Source organism: Centroberyx gerrardi, chromosome 10 (genome assembly GCF_048128805.1).
Source record: "Centroberyx gerrardi isolate f3 chromosome 10, fCenGer3.hap1.cur.20231027, whole genome shotgun sequence".
Classification (NCBI taxonomy): Eukaryota; Metazoa; Chordata; class Actinopteri; order Beryciformes; family Berycidae; genus Centroberyx; species Centroberyx gerrardi.
This window is the reverse complement of record NC_136006.1, coordinates 5,317,071-5,341,599: the sequence shown is the minus strand read 5'-3', so window position 1 is coordinate 5,341,599 and position 24,529 is coordinate 5,317,071. Positions and strand designations below refer to the sequence as shown.

At 40.9% G+C, this 24,529-nt stretch overlaps 2 protein-coding genes across 2 annotated transcripts in view; one reads left to right on the top strand and one right to left on the bottom strand.

The window, feature by feature from the left end:
* Window positions 1-24,529, top strand: part of LOC144539927 (uncharacterized) — a 198,076-nt gene that overhangs the window by 173,334 nt on the left and 213 nt on the right. The window contains exons 11-13 of the mRNA XM_078286272.1: window positions 23,431-23,502; window positions 23,879-23,917; window positions 24,060-24,089. Coding sequence (XP_078142398.1) covers window positions 23,431-23,502; window positions 23,879-23,917; window positions 24,060-24,089 — 141 coding nt within the window. The remainder of the gene's footprint in view (window positions 1-23,430; window positions 23,503-23,878; window positions 23,918-24,059; window positions 24,090-24,529) is intronic.
* LOC139920349 (heat shock 70 kDa protein 12A-like) lies at window positions 20,186-22,962 on the bottom strand. The gene is made up of 4 exons (XM_071910347.2): window positions 22,677-22,962; window positions 21,803-22,024; window positions 21,533-21,704; window positions 20,186-21,261 (listed from the first exon to the last, which is right to left on the bottom strand). Exons 1-4 carry the CDS (start codon window positions 22,956-22,958, stop codon window positions 20,186-20,188), a joined length of 1,752 nt encoding a protein of 583 aa, XP_071766448.2. The 5' UTR covers window positions 22,959-22,962.

The following is a 24,529-nucleotide window of genomic DNA, read 5'->3' as shown; positions in this document are numbered from 1 at the left end:
GGATTTGCGATTTTTGCATATAATTTGAGACTTGCAGTTGTATATCACCATTTGTGAACATGTGAAAACATTTTGCATGGATGTATTTGAATGTGTAAAAAAGATTTAAGCAAACAAAAATAATGTGTAAATGTGTAGAAAAGATTTGTAGTTGTAAACAACATTTTGTGAATGTGTAAATAACATTTGTGGACAAATGATTTCAAATGTGAGGTTGCAAAAAAAATCAGAGCAAACAGATAAGGTTTTGTGAATGTGTAATGGAAGATTCAGAGCAGCCAACGTCAAACGTCAAAATTTTTGTGGGATAAAATCAAATTGGTATCATCAGCAAAGATGATTGGAAGTAAGGTCGAAGACACAGCAGCAAGGTCATCTGTCTACTAATTCCAGGAATCTCTGTCTGTGTGTGTGTATGTGTGTGTGTCCTTCGCATATCTCGAGAACCGTCCGTCCGATCTACTTCACACTTGGCGGGTGCATTGCTGGGGACCCAAGGACGTGCAGTGTCGGATTTGGTGCAATTTGGACACGCGACACATATAATAAACTTTGACTAAACAAGCGAACAGCGAGCCGCTCAGCTCTGTGTCTGAGTGCAGCGGGGGCTGTTTGATATAAACACCATCACATCACAGCGGGGCGGGGCTTCAGGGCTCTGACTGGCTGAGCGGGACAAAGGCACGCACCCCGCTCAGTTAAACTGCCCGAGAGAGAACAACGAGCGCACACAGGAGAAAAAAGCAGAGGCGGAGGCAGTAAAACTAGCCAATAGGAGCGCAGACACGTTTGATTGGCAACAGAATCAACCAATGGAAGGCTGTAAACTGCTTCTACGGTTCAAGCGCAGTTTAGTCTCACTGGTGAAGTCTGACCCAAGGACATGCAATGTCGAATTTGGTGCAATTTGGACACGCGACACGTTCAATATTACTAAACTTTGAATAAACAAGCGGACAGCGCTCTGTGCAGCAGCGGGGCTCAAGCGGTACGGGCACGCGCGGTTCTTGAGAAAGCTGCACTACGGGCACGAGCGGTACGGGCACGTGCGGTTCTCGAGAAAGCTGCACTACGGGCACGAGCGGTTCTCGAGAAAGCTGCAAGCAGCAGTCGGCTCTGTTGAGCTGGAGGTTGTCGTCGCACCATCCAACAAAATTCTCCATCAGCTCTCTGTATTCCTCCTCATTGTGACGCAGCTGACAATGGAGGAGTCATCGGAGAACTTCTTTAGATGGCATGTTCCAGAGTTGAAGCAGAAGTCTGAGGTGTAGAGGGAATAGAATAGAAATGGTGACAGTACGGTTCCTTGGGGTGCGCGGTGTTGCCCAGCATCATGTCTGACAGGCAGCCCTGCAGACAGACGTATTGTGGCCTGCCGGTGAAGTAGTCCATGATCCAGGCCACGAGGTTGTGGTCTACCTGCGTCTCCGAGAGCTTCTCTGCCAGCAGGAGTGTCTGGATACCTGTTGTTGAAGGCACTGGAGAAGTCAAAGAACATGACTCTCACAGCTCCCCCTGGTGTCTCCAGGTGTGAGTAAGCCCTGTGTAGCAGGTAGATGATGGCGTCCTCCACGCTGATGTGGGCCTGGTATGTGAACAGCAGGGGATCCAGGGGCCAGTCCAGCCGCCATTCTCTCAAAGTTCTTCATGACGTGAGGTCAGAGCGACTGGCCTTAAGTCACTGAGAGAGCTGGGATGTCCTTTCTTGTGCACTGGGACAATGCAGGAGGTCTTCCACAGCTGGGGCACTTTCTTCAGCCTCAGAGACAGATTGAAGAGGTGCTGAAACACTCCTACAAGCTTCCCAGCACACACCTTGAGCACCCTGGGGTTGATGTTGTCTGGACCCTTTGCTTTGTTTATTCGCAGTTTAGAGAGCTGCCGTCTCACCTGACAGGATGTGATGATGGGCTGGGGGACAGGAGAGGAGGTGTTGAGCTGTCCTCTGATGTGGAAGACAGACTGGGGCTGGAAGAAGAGGTGGAAGGGGGGACCTGCATACAGCAGGTCCAAGATCTTGTTCTCCCTTGTTTTACAGGTCACTGTGTGAAGTTTGTCAGGGTTCTGGAGAGTGGGACATGGTTGAAATCTCCAATGATGAAGGCCCTGGGGTGTTTTGTCTGTAATCCCGCGACGGTAGAGTGGATGAGATCACTAGTGCTTGCCATCACTTCCAACGGTGGAATGTAAACAACAACCACAATGGTGTGCGAAAACTCCCAAGGCAGATAGTATGGCCTCAGACCAACAGCCAACAGCTCGATATCTGGAGTACAGATGCGTGCCTTCACAGTAATATGTCCTGGGTTACACCATCTGGAGTTAACTAAGACGGCTAGACCTTCTCCTCCTGCACTAGCGTAAAGCCGGCTAGTTCAACTGAACAGTCTGGTATATTGCCATTCAGCCATGTCTCCGTGAAACACAACACACTGCACTCCCGGTACTCACGCTGGCTGCTCGTCAGGGCTGAGAGTTCACCAGTTTTTTTTGGCCAGCGATCTCACATTCCCCATGACCACCGATGGAAGACAAAGTTTAAATCTCCTATTCCTCTCCGTCTTATTCCTCACCCTCACACCGACTCTCATTCCCAGTCGATGTCTCCTCAGCTCCGCAGGTATTTTTGCATAGAGCTAGAATGTTAAAGTAGTGCAAAAGTAGTGCAAAGGTAGTGCAACAAAAACAAATAAATGTAGAATCATTTCTCCCTCATGTGACAAGCATCTGCTTAAGAAAACCAGTCAATTCAAATTTCCAAATGTCACAGTATCCTTAACATATTCTTAATGGCAAGTGAAACTCTCCTTTTGCAAAGTTCTGTCTAGGTGCAGCACATAGAAACAATCTATTTTCAGTAAAAATGCAATGCCTATATTCTACTCCTACACCATGCAGCAGAGGTAGTATTAATAATACTACATGAAAATATGAAAACATCTCCTCAACTCTAAACTGAAGGAGATCCAATTGTTCTTATACATTTAATGCCATTCTGGTCCCCTACACTATGGGACCAGAATGGCAAGAAAGATAAAGTGAGTCAAAACATGTTATTCAAGTTCAACTTTATTTATTTATATAGTGCTTTATCACAAGCATGTCTCAAAGGACTTTGAGATTAATTGCTTATTGCTAATAAAAGTTAATCTGTAGCTGTTACAGAGATCGAAAGTACATAATTACCAGTAACCCTATTACAATGCTCTGTGCCAGGGTTCAACCGACATGAGTCTTTGAAGGCCGATACCAATGTGTTGGATTGAAGCTGTTGATGGCCACTATGGCTAAGTGTTGTTATTGCATTGTTGTTCATATAAGAGGTAAAAAAGGACCCATCCCCAAACACTGGGCAGATAACGACCCATCAAATTATCTGCAAGGAATGCCAAAATGGGTACTTGGGTTAATTTTGGGAGTATGGTTGTAACCCAACATGGAAAAACACACACATTATTTTTTGCTTGTCATAGATTACTGATCTTTGCTTCAGAGTTTTAACATAGCTTTTTCATAATAGCGTCATAAAATTATTTTGTTTGAATTGTTAACTGTTTAATCCAAAAAGCAGTGTTGAGACCATTTGTATTTTTTATATACCACTTGTACTTTTATAGACTATATACAGTATATACTATATACTATATTATAGGCTATATAGGCTATACGTATATAATGACTTAATGGCAAGTGAAACTCAAATGCAAATTTCTGTCTAGGTGCAGCACATAGAAACAATCTATTTTCAGTAATTTGTTTGATAGGAACACGAAAGTGCAATGCATATTCTCTACTCCCACATCATGCAGCAGAGGTAGTAATAATAATACTACATGAAAATCTGAAAACTCTCCTCAACTCTAAACTGAAGGAGATCCAATTGTTCTTATACATTTAATGCCATTCTGGTCCCCTACACTATGACACTAGGACAGGAATGGCAAGAAAGATAAAGTGAGTCAAAACATGTTATTCAAGTTCAAGTTTATTTATTTATATAGCGCTTTCAGGGGCGGAAATCACGGGGGGGACAGGGGGGTCCGGACCCCCCCTTCCTGGGACTAACAGAGAGTTGTCCCCCTCAATATATCATTGTAAACATAACTATATAATTTTAAATAATATAATAATATGCATTGAAAGCACTTGTGCTAATTATAGACGCAAAACAATGCGTTTTTAAGTTTCGAAAGATTGAGTCCCCCCCTCATATGCCTCACAGTGGTTTGGTCCACTGCCTACCTGCCTCCCCGAACCCCCACACACACACATTAGCCCTCGGTACGAGTGTGTGTGGAGGATCTCTGGAAGTGTGTCAGTGGTGGCAGACCTCCAGTAAGTAGCTGAGGTTAACTTAAAACAAAGGATGTGTCAGACATTTTTCTTTACTTCTACCACTCAATAGAATAAAACACATTCACAATTGTAACCAGACTACATTTTGTTCCGTTACCTCGCGGTTGAATCTCGTGCGTCAGCGTGTTGGTACGGAGCCGCGTCTCCTAATGCATGTATGTGTATGGAGGCAGGAGGTCTGTCCACAATTAAAATCCTCATAACTCACTGAATTTTCGACCGATTTTCAAGCGGTTTGGTTTGTTACAAATGCCAGACATGTATTTATGATACAGGATACTTGGTTAAATTAAAATGCGGGATTTCATACCAAAATACTTTATCTTTTGTAGATGGTAACAGTAATATTTCTATAATATAATATTTAAGATTAACTTACCCTATGTAATTAGGTTCTAAGTATATTATTTTTTTCTTACTGCATGTAAAATGGCTGCCACTATGTTATTTTGTTCATAATTTTGGAAATAAATGAAGACTTAATTAATAAAAAAGACATAATTACAACAAACATTATGTTAAAATATAAGTAAGTTTCTGGCAGGCTTCATAGCGTTCTGGACTTTTACACATTGACAGCAAAACATTAGAGATCTGCTTTTTCGGGAAAACTAAATCTAATTAGGCATATATTAGCTTTAGTTCAGTTAATGGGTGTTGCATCTCACCTACTACTGTAAATAACCTGCATGCTGTGTGTGTGTGTGTGTGTGTGTGTGTGTGTGTGTGTGTGTGTGTGTGTGTGTGTGTCTATTTGTCAGCCAGCCAGGTCAGTTAAAATGGCAGAGAAAAGAAAAACAGACATCCGATCATTTTTCAGTGCACCGAAACGCCAAGTAGAAAGACCCCAGTAATATCAAAGGCAATTTGATCAAATCTTCATAAGAAAGGAATGAAGTGCTTATGGAAATGTTTCATAATGGACCTCTATATACATTTAATACAACAGTACTTTTGGCGGCACCTTTGGTGTCCCCTTCAGGAATTGCTCTTGAGAAATTTTTCTGTTTATTGTCCCCCCCAACAGTGAAATGAAATATCCACCCTTGAGCGCTTTATCACAAGCATGTCTCAAAGGACTTTGAGATTAATTTCTTATTGCTAATAAAAGTTAATCTGTAGCTGTTACAGAGATCGAAAGTACATAATTACCAGTAGCTCTATTAAAATACTCTATACTAGGGTTCAACCGACATGGTAAAACTATTTTGAGAGAAAGGAGTAAAGGTAGCTTATCTTGCGTTAACTCAGTTAAATCAGCCCTACCCAATCTGAGGTCAGTTGATCTTGAGTGAAGCAGCCTCAGCAGGGAATACCTCATTTGGTATTAAAGAGACAACTCTTTAGCCCCAGTTGGCAGCCTCAATCCCCAATGGGATGCTCCACTCAGTGAGTAGGCTGGGAGGATGTTGTCCTGACGTTCAATGACAGTCTCTTCGGGTGGAGTGGCTACACAAAGTCTTGCTGATGTTGATTCTTGATGAAGTTGAATCTTAAAAGATTATTTTTGTGTTGGTTCAGCTTACAAGAGCATGTCTTTTCTTTTGTAGTGTTGCAAAGTCCGGCTCTTTTACGAGATTCGGTTCGTTATGAGTCACTCAGTGAGAAGTTGTTCAATTGATTCTTTTGTTCATTTGATTCAGTTGGCCATTATGCGCAGGTGATAGAGGGAAGACTACTGGTGAACGATGAACAAGAGTCAAAAGAGTGGGTTGGCTCCACGTAATTCTTGTTTACTTATGTATAAACTTAGGAGAGTTGTGAACGATGTAAAGTCTACCCGATACCACTATAAAATTCATGAAAGTGGACAACAGAATGTCTTTCAATCAATGAGAACCGTGTAGACTCAACCAAAGTGAACCGTACATGTCGATTAGAAAAACCAAGCGCATTTTTTTCTCGTTCATCACTTGTCAACCTATATAATATTACAAAAGTGGGAAATGCTACAAGTAACTAAACAAAACAAATAGGCTAGGTCAAATAAAAAGCAAGTAAACACAACAAAAGTGAAATAGGAAATATTAGAGACTTCCAGGTCATGTGGATCCCATGCTGTATGTATGCCAGAGAGTTTTAATTTTTTGAATCTGCATGCGCTCCAGCTCTTCACTTATATGTTCCTGCTTTCTGCCCGACCAGACGCTCTCTGCTTTACTATCTATTTTTGGAAATATTTTCCTGTTTTTCCTGCTGCACTGCTCAAAACTATGAGAGTTTACTGCAGTGTGGTGTGTGGATAACACATGGCCCCCCTCGGATTAGAGTCTACAAGATGCACGGACTGCTTTCAACTGTTACAGAAGATTGCTGTACTTGAAACCAGGATTCTCGCATTGGAAAAAGCTGGATAACTTCATGACACACTAAAAATGTCTCCTATCGGTGAGCTGATACAACCTAGCACAGCTAAGCAGGCTCAAAATGAAGAATTGTGTATAAATGATACTATAACGTTTCCAAAACTTGGTAAAACTGAGCCAGTACAAGGAAAGCCCTCTGAGCCTAAAGAGAATAGTAACTGCTGGCACAAGTTTGGCGCAAAGCCCAAGAATAAAGGCAGAACCGTAGTCCAGCATGGAACACAGCTAAGGAAGCCAGCTCATTCGACACCGGGCACCTGCACCAGAAGATGGCCAACTAAAGATGCAAAAAATCAGAGACTGTCTGTTCTCCAGCCGTAAGGTTGATGGTGACTATCAACCTTACGACTGGAGAACAGATTTGAACCGTTACAATATCTGCATGAATTAGAAAATGAGGGCACTGCTGACCAGTTGCACAAGAGAGAACAAGGACGGATTATTGTACGCATTATGGTGAGGGAGAAAGACCAAAAAAAGCTCACTCAAGGACTAAACCGTGACCCCCCATCGGATCAAGCGAGCGAGCCGCCCACTCTTATTGTGGGAGACTCCGCTATCAAAGACATTAGCGGTACGATGTTGAAAACATGTTGTTTCCCAGGTGCAATGGTCAGTGACATCAATGATAAAATCCCCCAGATATTGTCTGATCATCCAAGAATAAATCAAATCATTGTTCATGTGGGGACAAATGATACTCGCAGAGAGCAGTCAGAAACGCTAAAGCAGGACTTTATGAAATTGTTTGACAGACTTGGCCAACTAAAGATTCAGTCATTTATCAGTGGTCCCCTACCAACAGTGGACAGAGGAATCAACAAGTTCAGCAGACTCCTAGCACTGAACTCATGGCTTTCCACATTGTGCAGTTCAAAAGGACTGAACTTTATTGATAATTTCAATCTGGGGACGCAACAACCGTTTCAAACCTGATGGCCTACATCCAAACAGATTAGGGGTGAAACTACTAATGGGGAATCTTCAGTACTCCCTTCATCTCCCATCTGCCCCCTGCCCTAATGCGCTGCAGTCCCTATATCAGCAGCCCAAGGTCAACCACTCTGCGTTGATCCTGTCCTCTCCTATTGGTGCCTGTGTCATATTCTAACCTCTCTCCTCTCTCCCACTCAGCTGCTCCTGGTTGTTCCCTCAGATGTTCCTGGTTGGCCTGACGACCACATTATAAAGAGGCCAGGCACATTCAGCTTGGTCTCCCTCCTCTAATCACAGCCATGTGGTGACTCTCCATGGTGTCGATTTGTGTTACTTTTCCAAAACTTGTCTCAGCTTATGTTATTGACCTCCTGCTGAAACGATCTATTCTTTGGAGGTCGTAACATAATTTGGGGGCTCATCCAAACTTTGAGGGCATGTTTTTTCCTGATGTTTGGGGTTTAGACGTGTTTTTTGTGGTTCGGCTTAGTGGTAGGCTCCTAGTGGCAGTAGTAGTCTAGTGCTTAGGCATGGTTAGCCATGTGGACTGCTGTGTTACTCTGGTATTGTTTGTAGCACTTTTTTTTATGCAGTAAACTGGCTTGGATAGTGGCACTACATGACGCATGGATTGCTTGGTACCTTTTTGGGGTGCAGTGTTCACTCTGATTGTGTTTTGGATAGGTTTTGGGAATAGTAATTGTGTGGTCTAAGGTGGCTTGTTTGTTGCACTTTTGTGCTGTTCTGTCATTCTTATGCTAAATGCAGATTACATGATTTTGAGAATCCCCAAATCGCTGTACCGCGCACATTACACAACATTATTTCTTGTAATCTGTTGTCTTGTCGACGTAGCGGTGCGCACACTACACAATCGAGCGCAGACGAGGTGCACAAATTACAAGATCTTTCACCTAGAGGGATCCCTGACAAAGAACGATACACCATTTTCTCACGAAAACACACACGAGAAGTGGCCCTGAATGAATACTGATGTGTATGTAAATGTGCTTGTTATTCCATTCTCTGTGAGAAAATGTCAAAGTCGGAGTCAGACGGAAAGCCGGACCCTTTATAAAACTAAAAAGAAAAAAGAAATGGTCCGATATGAGGTTGACGCCAAGAAGCGCATTGCTTTCAACCTTTCACATTAATTTGATTTGAATAAAAAACGCATAACAGTCTTAAGAAAAGACTAGACAAGCTTTTTGTTCCCATTTTCTGACTTGGGGTATCAGACTGAGGGTGCGACCGGCGGCGAACAGCTGGCTGAAGAGGATGGCTGCGCGCTGGGCACCGGCGTCTCCAATGCACCCGTGCGTCATACCATAACATCATCATCGTTTTATTACCTTGTGACATCCAGTCCAATTGCTTAACACCTTGAATTTGTCACATTTAAATGAGGCCATTGGTTGTGTGTGCATTTATGTTGGCTGAAAAACGGCAGAAGAGGACAAAATATAGAATATGGTGGAGGGAATGGTTGGAGACGTGGGAAGCAAGGACTGTCTGTTCTGCAGCCTCGCCTTGCCCCCTGCCTGGTTTCCTGTCACGCTTTCATTGGCTGTTGCTCATCGCCGTCCTCAGTACTTGTCATACACTGCTCAAACTACGAGACCAGTTCAGATTTTGTGCTGAGAATTTCAAACATGTTTGAAAATGTTGATGGCTCCAAGACTAGGTCAGAACGCGTCTCTGAATTGGTCATACTTAAAGAGCGTCAGTGACGGGCGCAAGCACCGATTTGGCTCTGACCTGGAGTTTTTGTCCCCAATCTCAAAAACTTGTCTGGGATGGGAAAATCAGGGCTACAATCGTGTAGTCTGCAGGCGGCATTAGTTGCTTTTCCTTGAATATGGAATTCAAGGTTGATGAGTTTGTTGAGGCTCCTAGCCTAGAAAGGTTTCACCGCTGTACCAAGGATGGTCTAGTGTTGATTGCTGATCATTATGAAATATCGATTCCAAAGCAAGCAAAAAAACAGACGATCAAGGCGCAGTTGTGGGCGGCCTTGGTTGATAAAGGGGTTTTACCGCATACTCCTGGCACGCCTACAACTCCTACAAAGTCTGATCAAAGCATCAAGGAAATTATTCAACTTAAAGGTCCCATATTGTGTAAAACAGGATTTCCCTTGCCTCTTTGATTTGAAGGAGTTGGGTGTGCTATATAATGTAATTTTATGGTGTCACAAAGCTTCGCTCATTATCATTTTTGTAAGAAATAATAGTTTAACAAAGTGTTTTTTTCAAAGCGGTTGAGTGGTTATCATTGTTTATTACTAGAGAGTTTTCCCTGCCTCTCGCTGTCTGCAGCTGACGGGTCTGTGGTGTCTCGCGTTTCACTCTTGAAATGGTTAGCCAATCAGAACAGAGGGTCGTTAATATTAATGAGCCTTAAAGACACAGCAACAGAAACGACCTGTTCTTGGCAAGGCTGAGAGAGCTGCTGGAAAATGAGCATGTAAAAATGGATTGAGTGTTTTTGGTCCATGACACCACACAAACAGCTTTGATGGACCTCAAGACATAAAATAAAACACTAGAAAGTGTAGAATATGGGACCTTTAAAGAGCTTGAGGTTGAGTTACAGCAAATAGCCTTAAAAGGGCAAGAGGGTTAGGGTTAGTTTAAGTTTCTAAATGATCACAAAATTAAAAGGCTTGAAGAGGAAACCAAGAGAGCAGAAATCCATTTACGTGAACTGGAACTTTTTTTTGTTGTGAGCAAAGACATTCGTTTGATTCCTCCGTTTAGCGAGAGAGATGTTGACAAATATTTCACATTGTTTGAGCGTGTGGCTACGTCATTGAAGTGGCCTAAGAATGTGTGGACATTGTTACAATGTGCTCTAGTCGGCAAGGCTCGGGAGGTGTATTCCTCATTGTCGGTGGACAACAGTCTTAACTATGATTTTGTGAAAACTGCCGTGCTTAAGGCATATGAGTTGGTGCCTGAAGTGTACCGTCATAAGTTCTGACGTTTCAGGAAGCAGGAAAACCAAACATATGTCGAATTTGCTCGTGAAAAGGAGGCTCTGTTTGAGCGCTGGTATGTGTCTCAAGGCATGAAAGATTTTGCTCAGTTCACAGCGTTGATGGTAATGGAAGATTTTAGAAACTTCCGGTCTTCCGGAAGGAGTGACAACATACCTGAATGAACAGAAGGTCTCGGATGTTTCTCAGGCCGCTGTACTTGCGGATGAGTATGCTCTCACTCATAAGGCTGTTTTTGTTGATTGGTCCTCTGGTTTCAATGGAAACCAGAGGACCAGTTGATGTAACAGTTGATGGTAGCAGTATTCCAAGACTGGGTGAAGTTAAAGCTTTGGGGAGCCAAAGAAAATCCAATGCGCTTTTATTGCAAAAAGAGGGGTCATATTGTTGCAAACTGTGCTGTGCTAAAGAGGAAAAATGCGAAGCCAGTAGCTTTGATAAATAAACAGAAGGCACCTGAAATTCCTGTTTTGAATGAATGTGATGAGCTTACGGATTTTGCTCCTTTCATCATGAAAGGTTTTGTGTCTATGGGGGGATGAGACTAAGAAAGTGCCTGTGACAATCTTGTGTGATACTGCAGCTTCTCAGTCATTTTTGGAGGATGTGTTGCCGTTTTCGGATAAGTCCTCTGTTGGTTCCAGCGTTCCAGTCCTGGGTTTCGGTATGGAGGATATAGGAGTGCCCTTGCATACTGTCACCCTTGAATCAGACCTTGTTTCGGGTCAGGTAGCTGTGGGCATACATCCTAGTTTCCCAATAAAAGGGGTGTCATTGATTTTGGGTAACGATTTGGCTGGGGGAAAAGTGTTGGTCACTCCTGAAGTGACGCCGGTTCTGATGATTATGCAGTATCCTGACGAACTCACTTGGCAGCATCCCAAAGTTTTTGCATCCTGTGCTGTCACTCGTGCTATGACTAAGAATCGAAAACAATCGGATGATGAAACTGACTTGAGTGAGAGTTTCCTTGCAGAACCCGATGGGACTGATTCTGATTCACAGTTTAGTGAAATTGAGTTGTTGAGGCTGGGCAATTGTTTACGTCTCGAGACCAGTTGATTGCTGAACAGAGAAATTATATAACTTTGTCGGCTTTGTTTGATGGCGCAGTCTCAGAGGGAGAAGTGGAGTCTTTGTCAAGGGGGTATTTTTTGAGGGATAACTTGCTTATGCGGAAATGGTCGCCATTGAACGCATCAAGCTAAGATGTCTGGAGCATTGTTAATCAAATTGTAGTTTCACGTCGGTACCAGAATGAAATTCTCAGCCTTGCTCATGACAACTCTCTTGCTGGGCATTTAGGGGTTAATAAAACATATGATCGTATTTTATGGCATTTCTTCTGGCCGGGGCTGAAGAGGGATGCAGTGCAGCATTGCAAGTTTTGTCACACATGTCAAGTAGCGGGCAAACCGAACCAGACTATTGCTCCTGCTCCTCTGTATCCAATACCAGTAGTTGGTGAGCCTTTTGAGCATGTCATAGTTGACTCTGTGGGTCCACTTCCCCGAACTAAAGTTTTTGTTGACAGTAATGTCAGTTTCCAGAGGTGATTCCATTGTGCAAATTAAGCTATAGCTATAAGCTATAGCTATATACAGCTATAGTTAAGGCTCTGACAAGTTTCAAGTTTCAAGATTTATTGTCACATGACAATTACAGCGAGTATAAAAGCAAGTGAAATTCTTTTTATGTAATTCAGTTTAGGTAATAGAATATAAAATAGAATATATACTGTATATAAATAGAAATAAAATAGAATAGAAAATATGAAATAGTAAAATAAGTAGAAACAAAATAAATAAAATTAAAATAATAAAACAGAAAAAAGGTACTAGGTACATACATGTGTACAAGGATAATAAATATACATATGTGCAAAGAAAGTGAGAATATGAGGTAGTACAAATGGCAGTACAAGAACTGGGTGAGTATACAAATGGAGTGGGTGGTGAAAGTCCGAGCATGGGTTCCTCAGTTGTTCAACAGCCTGATGGTCTGGCAGTGGAAACTGTCCATGAGTCTGTTGATTTGAATTTCAAATCAAATTTGAACAGCTTTTGATGCTGCGGTACCATCTGCCTGATGGTAGCAGGTGGAACAGCCTGTGACTGGGGTGGTTGGGGTCCTTTAAAATCCGTTTAACTTTGGTTAGGCACTGCCTGGCGTATATGTCCTGGAGGGAGGGAAGCTCACCTCCGATGATGTGCTGGGCCGTCCGCATCACCCTATGTAGCGCTCTGCGATCCAGGGCAGTGCAGTTCCCATACCAGGCGGTGATACAGCCTGTCAGGACACTCTCGATGGTGCTGCTATAGAACGTCCTTAGTATGCGGGGGCTAACCCCTCAGTCCGACCAGTACGCTGGCTCTTCTCCCTCTCTCGCCTCCCACGCTTGGCTGGGATGGCGACTGTGATGAATGGAGATTCTGCTACGTCTCTGAACAGAGAGTCGAAAAACTTCTTGTTCTAATGTCCAGCAGTGTTTGTCTACTGTACACGAAGGTGCAACTCACTTCTCGAGCAATCGATCAGAAGCTTGCGACACGGCAGCCATCACGTACGACGCTGGAAGCAGTTTTTCTCATTGTTCGGCCTACCTAAAGTCATACAAACAGATCAAGGTTCAAACTATGTCTCCCGTCTTTGCTCAAGTAATGAAGCAGCTAGACATAAAGCATTGCCATTCAAGCGCGTATCATCCCGAAAGTCAGGGTGCACTTGAGCGCTTCACCAGACATTAAAGTCTATATTACGTACTTAATGTCTGGAATTTGAAAAGGACTGGGATGACGGCGTTCATTTGATGCCGTTTGCTGTACGGGAGGTTGTGCAGGAGTCATTAGGGTTTAATCCTTCTGGCCTGGTATTTGTTCATACAGTCTTTAAAACTCCTGAAGGAAAAGTGGCTGCATGAAGATATAAAAAAAAAAAAGAATAAATGATTTGGCAATTTCCAGTTTTGATATAGTTTCTGCGTTTCAATTTTTCATAATGCTGCACCATTCAAAATTGGGCAGGTTCTCAAAAGATGCAGCGTTTTAAGATTTTAATAACCCAATATCCTCTAAAAGGCTTTAGTTGATTTATAGAGACTAAACCGTTTTAGCTGCAGTTTTATTTGGTTTCAAACATGAGAGTAAAACTAAATAACTAATAAATCTAATGAAACAAAAACAAAAAAGGTTTATACAAGTAATACATTTCATGTACCAGGTATGGTTCAGGTAAGCATACTTTGCTAGCAAAGACAGTAACTTAGATGTTACGATGGAAGTAAGCATGGCTTAACACATTGAAGTATTTGCTTTATTCAACAAATTTTGGGACAGTCTGGATTTTACGACACCCTTTGTCCCAATAATTAAACTTAGAGTGAGTTTTGATGGCTGTAAAATAAACATTTTAAACTGATACCATTGTGAATCGTCCATTTTTTGTCTATTATAAGCGGAAGCATGATTTGTAACATTAGGTAGATGGGCTATGTAGTTCTTTTTTTTTTTTACAACTCTTTTTATTGGGGTTTTCAAAGTTAGACATACAGTCGAAAATAGGAAAAATAATTTTCAATGCAGATATAGAGAAAACATGAAAAATAAAAAAAGAAAGAAAGAAAGAAAAAACAGATATACTGTACATGAGAACACAAATAAAACAAAACAAATCAATTTTCACAGGTGAGTTATCGTACACATATGAGGAAAAAAGGAGTATTGCAAAATAATTTGCAATTTGCACTTTAATTTTTTGCAAATTCAGTTCAAATATAGACAACACGAAAATGTATTAAGACAAGATTAATTAGAAAAAATAAAAAGGAAATAATGGAAGTAAAAGAGGAAAAGACATTTTTTTTAAAAAGGTGGCGAAAAATTTAATTGGATGTCGAATAGGTCAATTGTGCTTTTGTGACTCGTGTTTAAACTAGGCTAGTTTGTGGGAAGGGTAAGCGCATTGTTATTGAAATGGTCTATAAAGGGTTGCCAGATCTGGTAGAATTTGTCTTCACACCCTCTCAATGAGAATTTAATTTTTCCAAGTGCAGGTGCTGCATAACATCTTTCATAAAGGCAGAGTGGGTTGGAGCCTGTCTTTGCTTCCAGTTTAATAATATCAGCCTGCGTGCTAGAAGGGTTACAAATGTTATCATGTTATATTGAGAGCTGGTTAGCACGAGATCAGATCCTTTGACTCCAAAGACTGCCGTCAGTGGATCAGGATCAACAGGTCTTTCCATGATGTCTGATAGTGATTGAAAAATGTCTTGCCAATATTTTGTTATTCTTGGGCAGTGCCAGAACATATGGGCTAGTGAAGATGGTGACTGCCCGCATCGGTCGCATGCTGGATTTATATTCGGATACATTTTGCAAAGTTTTTTCTTTGATAAGTGCATTCGGTGTAATACTTTAAACTGCAAGAGCCCATGTCTAGCACAGACTGATGAGGAATGTACCAGTGCCTGGGCTTCTGTCCATAGTTCTTCTGTGATAGCTACTCCTAGATTGTTTACCCAGGCTGTTTTTAGATAATCTAAGGAGGTGGTACAATCTAAACATGAAAGTGTGTTATAAATAATGGAAATGCCTCCTTTAATCAAAGGATTCAACAAAAATATGGATTCAATTGGTGAACTATGTGGAATGTTGGGGAAGGATGTAGTGTTTTGTTTGACAAAGTTGCATAACTGTAAGTACCTGAAGAAATGTGTATGTGGCAGATCAAATTTAGTTTGTAACTGTTGAAATGATGAAAATATATGTATATATATATATATATATGCCATCAATAAAAAGATCTTTGAATGAATGGATGCCTTTTCTGTGCCACACTTGAAACATTGCATCAGAGAGAGATGGAGTAAATAAGTGATTTGCAACCAAAGGAGCCAGAAGAGAGCCAGAATGCCACCCAAAAATGTTTTCTTATTAAAGACCAAATTTTAAGTGAGTGTGAAACTAATGGATTGTTTGCAGAATACGAGCATGTGGTGGGCAATGACGAAAAGAGCAAAGCTGATAAAGAAGATGGGGAGCAACACTTTCTTTCAATGCAGAGCCAGGCAGGCATCTGATCGGAGCCAAAAGGAGAGTGCGCGTAGATTGCATGCCCAATAGTAGAGTTTGAAATAAGGTAGTCCCATTCCGCCCTCTGACTTGGGTCTCTGTAAAAAATCTTTCCTTATTCGGGGGGGCTTCTTAGTCCAGATAAAATTAGAGATTATTTTATCTAGGTTCTTAAAGAAAGTGTTATTGATAAAAATTGGGATACATTGAAATAAGAATAAAAACTTAGGAAGGGTGTTCATTTTAATTATATTAATTTGGCCAGCGAGTGAAATGGGGAAATTTGACCACCTTACAAAATCTTGTTCTGTACGTTTAAAAAGTTCAAAAAAGTTCTGTTTGAACAAATCAGAGAATGTTTTGGTGATAGTGACCCCCAAGTACCGAAACTGACTTAAAACTTTAAACGGGAGAGAGCTAAATGTTTGTTTTTGGGCTCGAGTACTGATGCGAAATAAAACACTTTTGGAGATGTTGATTTTATACCCTGATACCTTGCCAAAACTCTGTAAAATGGACATAATATTGGGAATGGACGTTGAAAGGTTGGAAATGTACAGTAATAAATCATCGGCATATAATGAAACTTGAGACTCCGCAGGGGTCACATGGTATAAAAAAATTCTTCATGTAGAAAAACGCATGTGCAAGTATTAAACAATCTGTACTGTCGAATTAGTAGTCAGTGTCCTACCATGTTCTAGTAGTGCCTATTGGCTTTGCCAAAGGATACAATGGCTGTCAAAGCTAATCACTGTGGTTAAAGTTTCAGTATTAATTGATTTTTAACTCTAATTACCAGAATACAAGAATTTCTATTTAAATCAGACCAAAATTACCAAGATTTCACTAACCTACTAAATTTTGGTTTGTGAAGGTAGGCGCAGAATCCAATGCAGGTATAGAAATCAAATGTATTTATAAAGTAAGTGCATAATGGTTAGCAATATGTAAACCTAATCATTTTGAGCCATAATGAAAATGATAATTCCAGAAACATTACCATGGTAACAACATAACTTGTCATGTACAGTTGGATGTAGTTACCGTATTTCCTCTAATATTGGCCGGGGCCTTTATTTACCTCAACTGCAGAGGGTACCAGGCCTTTATTGGAAGCAGGCTTATATGAGAGACAGGCCTTTATTTCTAATTCCCTCTGTTTGATAAGTATATTTGCTCATATTTTAGTACGAAGCCTCCTTGTTTTCTGATCTGCTTCTGTTGGGGTACGTTAGGTAGCCGTTTTTTTGTTACTGTAATGCATTATGATAATTAGGGTAATCGACAACGGCATGCTCCAGAGACTTCCGCCGGTCAAGCCATCTTGTGGCATACTGCCATCTTGTGGCACTTGTATGTTACTACAAACTACAGTTACATGTATAACAGGCACCAGGAGTTTACCGTTATCCACCGTTGTTTGCATGTAAGCTGAAGCTAAAGTAGAATCTATACAATTATATCATATCGCCGTTTATTTCGATGCGCGAGCTCAGTCCACCTGACAGCCCTCTGTTCTGTCGGCGGCATGGAGGTTTCGGTGCGCCGAGGGCTTACTGCCGAGCTTCGACTTTCCCGGTGGCACTGTTCTGGCCAGTGCCAATAGCTGGGCGCCAATTTGTTCCCGTGTTCCCGGGATCCTGCCTCCTGACGCCGATGCGTCACCGGGTGTCCCCGATAGGTACGGGCCGTGGGCACGGTGGAGAGGACAGTGGCGGAGAGAGGAGACGGACACGGTCCAGCCATATACTAGGTTTTGACCTAGTCTTGTTTCCTTTGTTTTTTTCCCCGGCCTCAAATACGAGGCCGGCCTTTATTTGTTCGTGTCGACCATGGCCCCGGCCATTATCGGAGACCCGGCTTTTAATTGACTACCGGCCACTATTAGAGGAAATACGGGACTTGTCTGCCAGGGAGCCTTACATTTTCAATATAGGAACTGGTTTACTTACTAGCAGTTTGGTTTACTGTGGAATGACCATGTACAAATGGACACAAGATTTGGATGAGACTGAGATTTCAGTGATGTCAACGGACCGTATCACTGTAATGGCAATAATGGCAGTGAAGGACACTCTTGTGTAATATTTCTTAATTATGAACTGCTAGGCCTATACATGCATGGTGAGCTATAGCAGGCCGCCCCACCAGGCATATTGTGAGCCGAAATGGATTATTCTTATCCCACATTACTATATGTGGTACAGTAGGACTTAAACTATTAACAGCTACTGTAAGTTAAACTTGGTTTATGCTTAGTTCTGAGAGGGTTTCAGGCGTGTTCTGAAGTTCGGAGGAGGGGGCTGGGAATAGGCCCTTTTCGCGTTGTCATGGTAACAGCTAAACCGGTGCATTACAACTTCCTGTGGCAAGTTGCTTTTTGCGACTTATTGACAAACCAATCCAACAAAAACAACAAAATTGTAATGGTTACTAGCACTAGATACATAATGTAACCAATTTAAAATTTTGGGAAGGTTGTGGAGTGATTTAGTGAAGGCCATAGCTGGCAACAGGAAGTTGTAATGCATCGGTTTCTCAATGCAGAAGCATTGAGAAACAGAATGTGACAAGGGCAAATTTCTGCCTGTAGCTTCTCCTCAACTTCCGGTAAGCTGCTGTGACCAGGTGAAGCTTTCAACTCCTGGAGGGAGACAGCAGAGGCTATGGGCTGCAGTTTATCCAGAGTTTCCCCGAGAATTTTATTTTACAGCGGCAGCACGGTCTGGGGGAGAAACACTATAGGAGTTACTATAGAAATGACTGAATGATTATAGAAACACTATAGGTATGTCTGTGTACTTCTCTCAATCTGTCCACGACCACACGCTGCTATTAGTGACTTTAACCATGGTTCTCTCTGCAAAAATAGGTTACATTCGATAAAAAAAAAAGTCTGAAATCTAAACACATGTATACAACTTACAGGCCGATATGTTACAAGACGAGTGGTGTTAGCCAGAGTACCATTTAATACCAGGGATACCCCCCCCCCCCCCCCCCCCCCCACTGCAGTCAGCCTGCAGCCCTCAATTGTCTCAATTGAATTGTTTGGTAACTGTGAAAGTTATTTTAAATAATCATAACTGTTTTAAGAGAACTAGGATATTAACTTGTGTATTGCTACTTTTAGTTGTGGTTGATATAGACTGAAAATAAATTCTATGTTTTATTGTGAAACTCACGTCTCTGTCCTCAATTCTGCAGTTAATCTGTATGTGGAAACCCTCTTTTGTTGGTTACAAGTGAGTTCAACCAGCTAGTTCTTTGGGTGAAAGTCCCAAGGTCGTGTAGTCAACCTATTTGGCCTATAGCTAAGATCTAGTTGAGCCGTCCCCATGGCCCGGTCACATATATAACTTTATGTTCAAATTAAATTGTGAATTTTTTTCATTCACAAGAATTTAAAAGATGCAGATGCAGTTTTCATTCTATATTTTCATTGTTACATCCATAAAAAGTCACCAGAAGATGCTCTTTGGTTTGGGGTTTTTTCTTTCAATGAAAAGAGAGTTCGAAGGCAGTCTTAAAGCATAAAATGAGAAATCCTTTATTGAATGACTAGTTCAAAACAACATATTAAAATTAACAAAAGTTAATAAAAAATGATCAAAGTATTTTGGCTATACTGTGGCCTTCATCAGGGAGTAGCACACCAAACTGTATGATGGACATGAAGAACAAAAACACTTCACATATTCAACACTTATATATAGATGCTTATGTTAATGCTGCACTACTGTGCTCATAATTATTAGTTAGGTTAATCTTATTGCTATAACTGGAAGTTAAATAACATTTGGTCATGGACCGCTATACAACACAGATAAAAATAAAAACACAGATAAAGATGCATCAGGGCATGATTTTGACAGTATAGTATATAATTTTGTCATTTGTTGAGACAATATTTTGCCCTCTGTTTTGTTGTGAAGCAAAAGATTACAATGACCCCCTTTGCACCTGGTATTAACATGCGTCCTGTTGAATTTTAATCGGATAGAGCAAAAACCAAATGCTTTGGTAGTCAACACATTAAAGGATAAGGCTGGTGTTTTCTAAGGCATTTCTTACTGTCAACAAATCCTGTGAAAATAACAAAATCAGCAATGAATTTGTTTTGCTAACAAGTCTCGTCCATGTAGCTGATGAGACACATGTTAATGCCAAGTGTAAAGGGGGCCAATGTGTGCAAAATATGTAGTGTTGTTCTGTAACATCAAAGTGTAAAACACTTTGTGAATGTTTCACTGTAGCATGTGTCAGCCGTTTTGAGAAAAAATAAAAAACCTATTGACAGACATGAAAAACAAACAACCTTTTAAAATATAAAATTATAATATGAAAGAAAGTGGAAATCATACATCTTCCACTTTAGCCAATGCCAAACCATCCAACATTTTTGTAAGATTAGGCTTTTGCCTGTCATCTGCATCTGCCTGCTATAGAATAACCTAGGCACAAGTTGAGCCCCAAAGTTCTAATAGAGGAAACAGCTGCATTTTGGAGTGCATGAAGTCAATCTTGATAGATCCTGTTGAGTTGGAATCTATGTCAGTGGCTGTGGCTTGTATTTCTGTGGAGCCAAACTTGATTTCTAATTTGATCTTGCGATCCATGCCACGTTTAGTGTCAGGCGTGTTAACTGAAAATGAACCAACTGGGTCAATTCCCCATTCATCCACATACTTAGGATCTTTTCTCTCTGTGCGATAAAAAGGAAACTTTACCACTGTCTGATCTGCTTCTATTGGAGTGAAGATGTGCTCTTTGGTTTCATTCCAACCCACATTTTGATCAATTTCCACCAGTTTCTTGAAAACATCACGACACCAGTCACCCTCTTTGTTTGAGAATTTGTTTTCTGCCTTATGCCTGGACTCGTCAAACCTCTCACACATACCAACCCCATAAGTAAAGGGACTTTCTCGTGATGCCACAACCTCTGGATGTCTTCCAAACATGACAGCTCCCTTCATGATTGCTTCTTGGGCCTTAAAAGGGCGCAACACTTTACACTGATTGCCAAACTGCTTGTGAATGTGTTTGCGCAGAGTCACACTTGAGGCATAGCCCCCCACTAACAGAATGTATTCAATTCTTAAATCTTTCTTCAAGATTTCTCTGAGATTCTTAGTGATCCCGCTAAGACTCTCATCAAAGAAAGACTTCATTTTCTCTTTTGAGATTATGATTGCCCCGTCATCCCAGGATGCACCTTGCACTGTCTGGAAGAACATTTCTATTTTTTGTCTTTTCTGAGCTAATGCTGCTAAGTTAAACGGGCAGGAAATCTCCACATCCTCTTCCACACATTTAAGAACCGAGAAGCTGTACATCATCTTCTGAAACTCGCTGGAATAACTTCTTTCATACTCATCCCAGAGGTCATCAGAGAATATTTCTTTGAGGAAACTTTTGAACTTTTTGTCAACATTTTGCCCCCCCAGGTCATTACCAGAGGCCTTGTACAGCTCCTTCAGGGCTCCTCCATCCAGCACTTCATGTACAGTTATGTCAATAGTTCCACCTATAAGAAAAAAAGGCTGCAATTAAAACTGCTGAGCAACTACAGCATTTGAGCTAATGATAAGTTCTTACAAATCTGGACACTATTACCTGAGGCAATAAGTAAAAGCTATGCTTAACAATAAATATTTTGCAGTCAAGTCAAATTTGAAATGGAAAATGGCAAATGTGCATTGTTGTGTATGCTGTTTCCTGTGGAAATGCCACCAGATTTTAAAGCTTATGTCTGGAAAAGAAAAAAGGTTTGTATATTTACTAACAGCACCACATACCTCCACAATCGACAACAATGTATTGTGTTCCAGGAGCTTGCTCTAGTGTGTTTTGGCCAACGGTCTCTGCTATGAAACCATCAGATGGGAGCTTCTTACACCAGACTGAGGCTGCCTCGGGTTCCAGAGCTATTACCAACCTGTCTGCTTTGTGTTCAGTCACAATACCAGCCTAGAAATAAAATAAGTCACACATTCTTGTTAATATGAAAAAGAAAATACGTATTGTATATTTTGCCAATCATTTCAGAATTTAACAAATGCACTTACCTCAGTTGCAGCTTCTCTCATGAACTGCTTTGCAGAAGGATCCCAGATAGCAGGCACAGTCAGCACCCAGGTGAAATCAGAGGCGATGAACTTCTTCCCTGTGTTGTCACTGATGGTTTTCAGTGCATGTTCCTTCAGGTAGCGCAGGGTTTCTGTGATTACCTTCAAGGCACTCATCGACTTGCCATTTGTGGCTGCAATCATTACATCCCTGTTGAGTTGCTGGTGATGATTGACAAGATGTTAGTTCAAATATTATTAGAACCCTTTTTTATTATTATTAAGATCATCATACAAAACATAACCATTTGAGTCAGACTGAATCAGGAGTAAACATGGAAGATGCTTCTCTGTTCTCATGTTGTTGCGTGCATTTCCCCTCTACCACTGTGCCATGGTTTGCCACCAAATTACTGTGTGGTGATGGAAAGGAGTCAAACTTGGAAGGTCTGAAGACAAAATAGTCTATAACCCATCTTTAGCACTGAATTACACTGCAATATATGGCAATAGTACACTAAGTGAGACACTGAGATTCAATCAATGTTATAAACATGATGTGAGGGTAGAACAACCGAAGTGAAAGAGCTACTTTCCAGCTTCAACCAACACTCAACTCTGATTCAATTCTCTTCTTCCTTTTGACTTGGTACTAAAGGTAAGACTTATCTTTTTTCTCTCCTGAAACTGTACAATACAGCTTTACAATAACATCTTGGAATGAAAATCATTTGTAGGTAGCTCTTATGTGTGGGTAACAACAAGACATATTTTGTAATCTAATCTACATTATAGGAAAACTGATATCCTGCCTTTATTCATGAGGCATTCAAAACTACTGTACATTTAGATTTACAGACCACTCTTTACTCACTTTTCCATAGAGTGACATCTTGAAGTTTTCAAAGAGGTAGTTTTTCTTTGCTTCTTCGCTACCCATTTTAGTGTATGCCATTTTGGCATCATAACCAAACTTGAGGAATTCTTCATCTTCATTAAAAAGAATGCAGGTAGGAGTCTTCAAGGTTTCAAATCCATGCTCTTTTCCCCAGGATGGCACAGTGGGTTGGATTTGTGCCTGTCTGGGTGACACACTGAAGGCATATCCACTGTATGCAGTACCAAAGTCTATCGCTATGATAAACGAATCACCCATTTTAGAAACAGATCCAGCTAGTCTAGGTCAACAATGGTGAAATCAAAAAATCTTAATGGCAATGAGCAGCAGCAGCAGCAGTGCTTCAAACAACGTGAAGAACCCTGTTTCACTTTGTGTATTTATAGCCTGCAAGCTTATCTTTTCTTTCGCTGAGGCCCAACCCCCTTGGAGTTTGTTGGAACCTACATTAGTACCGCTGACAGACAGAGTTGTAGCTTCAGTACACATCTGCCTTGGACAAGATAAGAGACAAGACAAAAAAAAAAAAAAGAGCCTAAGTGAGTAGTAAATGAAGTCAAGGAAACAACTTCCGACAACTTTCCCATTGAAAAGTCTATACTGTAGAATACAGCAGCTGTTGAGTGGAGTGACATATTGTTTGCAGATGTAATTCCATTTATTCCTTTACAACAGTATAAGATAGAGATACATGCTGCTTGACAAAAATTATGTTATGCTTCTTTTGCAGCTGTTCTCCCCCAAGATATGACGAACACCCAAGACAACAGACTGAGAGGATGCAGCAACAGCATGTCCAAAGGTTTGATTATCAACATTTTGATTCACACATCACAGTTTGAACTTGTGTCTTCACACACAGACTGCAGTCTTCATTCACTGAGACTTGCTGATTGTGATTAAATTAAGATGCAAATTTGTAACTGGTTGCTAGAAACCTACAACACCTTACTTTTAGGAAAATGTTCAAAGAGCTTCTGTAAAATACGGGAAAATGATGAACTTGATAGACATAGACTTATCATTTAATTGCTGAATCCTAATTCAATGTGAGAAAGACATTCTGTATTAGTGTACTGCAGGTAATTTATCTTCTTTGTGAATTTTAAATGCAGGAACCCTGATAATGTGATGCCATCATCGGCTCTTTCTCCTAACCCCAAACTCTTTGTATACAGTGGGCAAGTTCTTGATGCAGGATATCTACCAGAGCAGAGGTAGAGGTTGTTATTTGCTACAATTTGTTGCATTTCTCAGTGACTTCACATCCTATACATCTAAAAACCATGAATTATGTTGATGAGATAACAAGTGAAAAATTAAAAATGACTAAACCGTTGATTTCTTCCACATATTCAGGGTCATTAACTATCAGACAGATCCTGGAAGGTATGCTATGCAACTGATCGTATTGACTTACACTCATGGCATATAGCTGATATAAAATTGCACAAGAAGTTTCTACAATTTCCCCTTAATCTTATCATCTGCCTTTAAATACAGTTGTCAAATGGCATGTAGCTTGTTGTCATGTAGGTGAAAGATGCAGCGCTGTTTGGTTGGCTTGGGCTAATATTAATTGTCACACAAACTAGGACATGTTCTTGCTATATTTGTATAATTTGTTGAATGGATCTATGCTGTTGACTTTTGAATAGAAGAGTGTTATACAAAATAGATGGAAGTTGGTGGGGAAGATGAACTTTTTTGTCAGAACTTTACAGTAAACAGCTACCATATATGTAGTGGGTTTCTTTCATGGACACTGATGGAGCCTAGTCGATGACAAAATCTTTTGTCAATGTGGAACTCCACTGGGAAATCCTGAA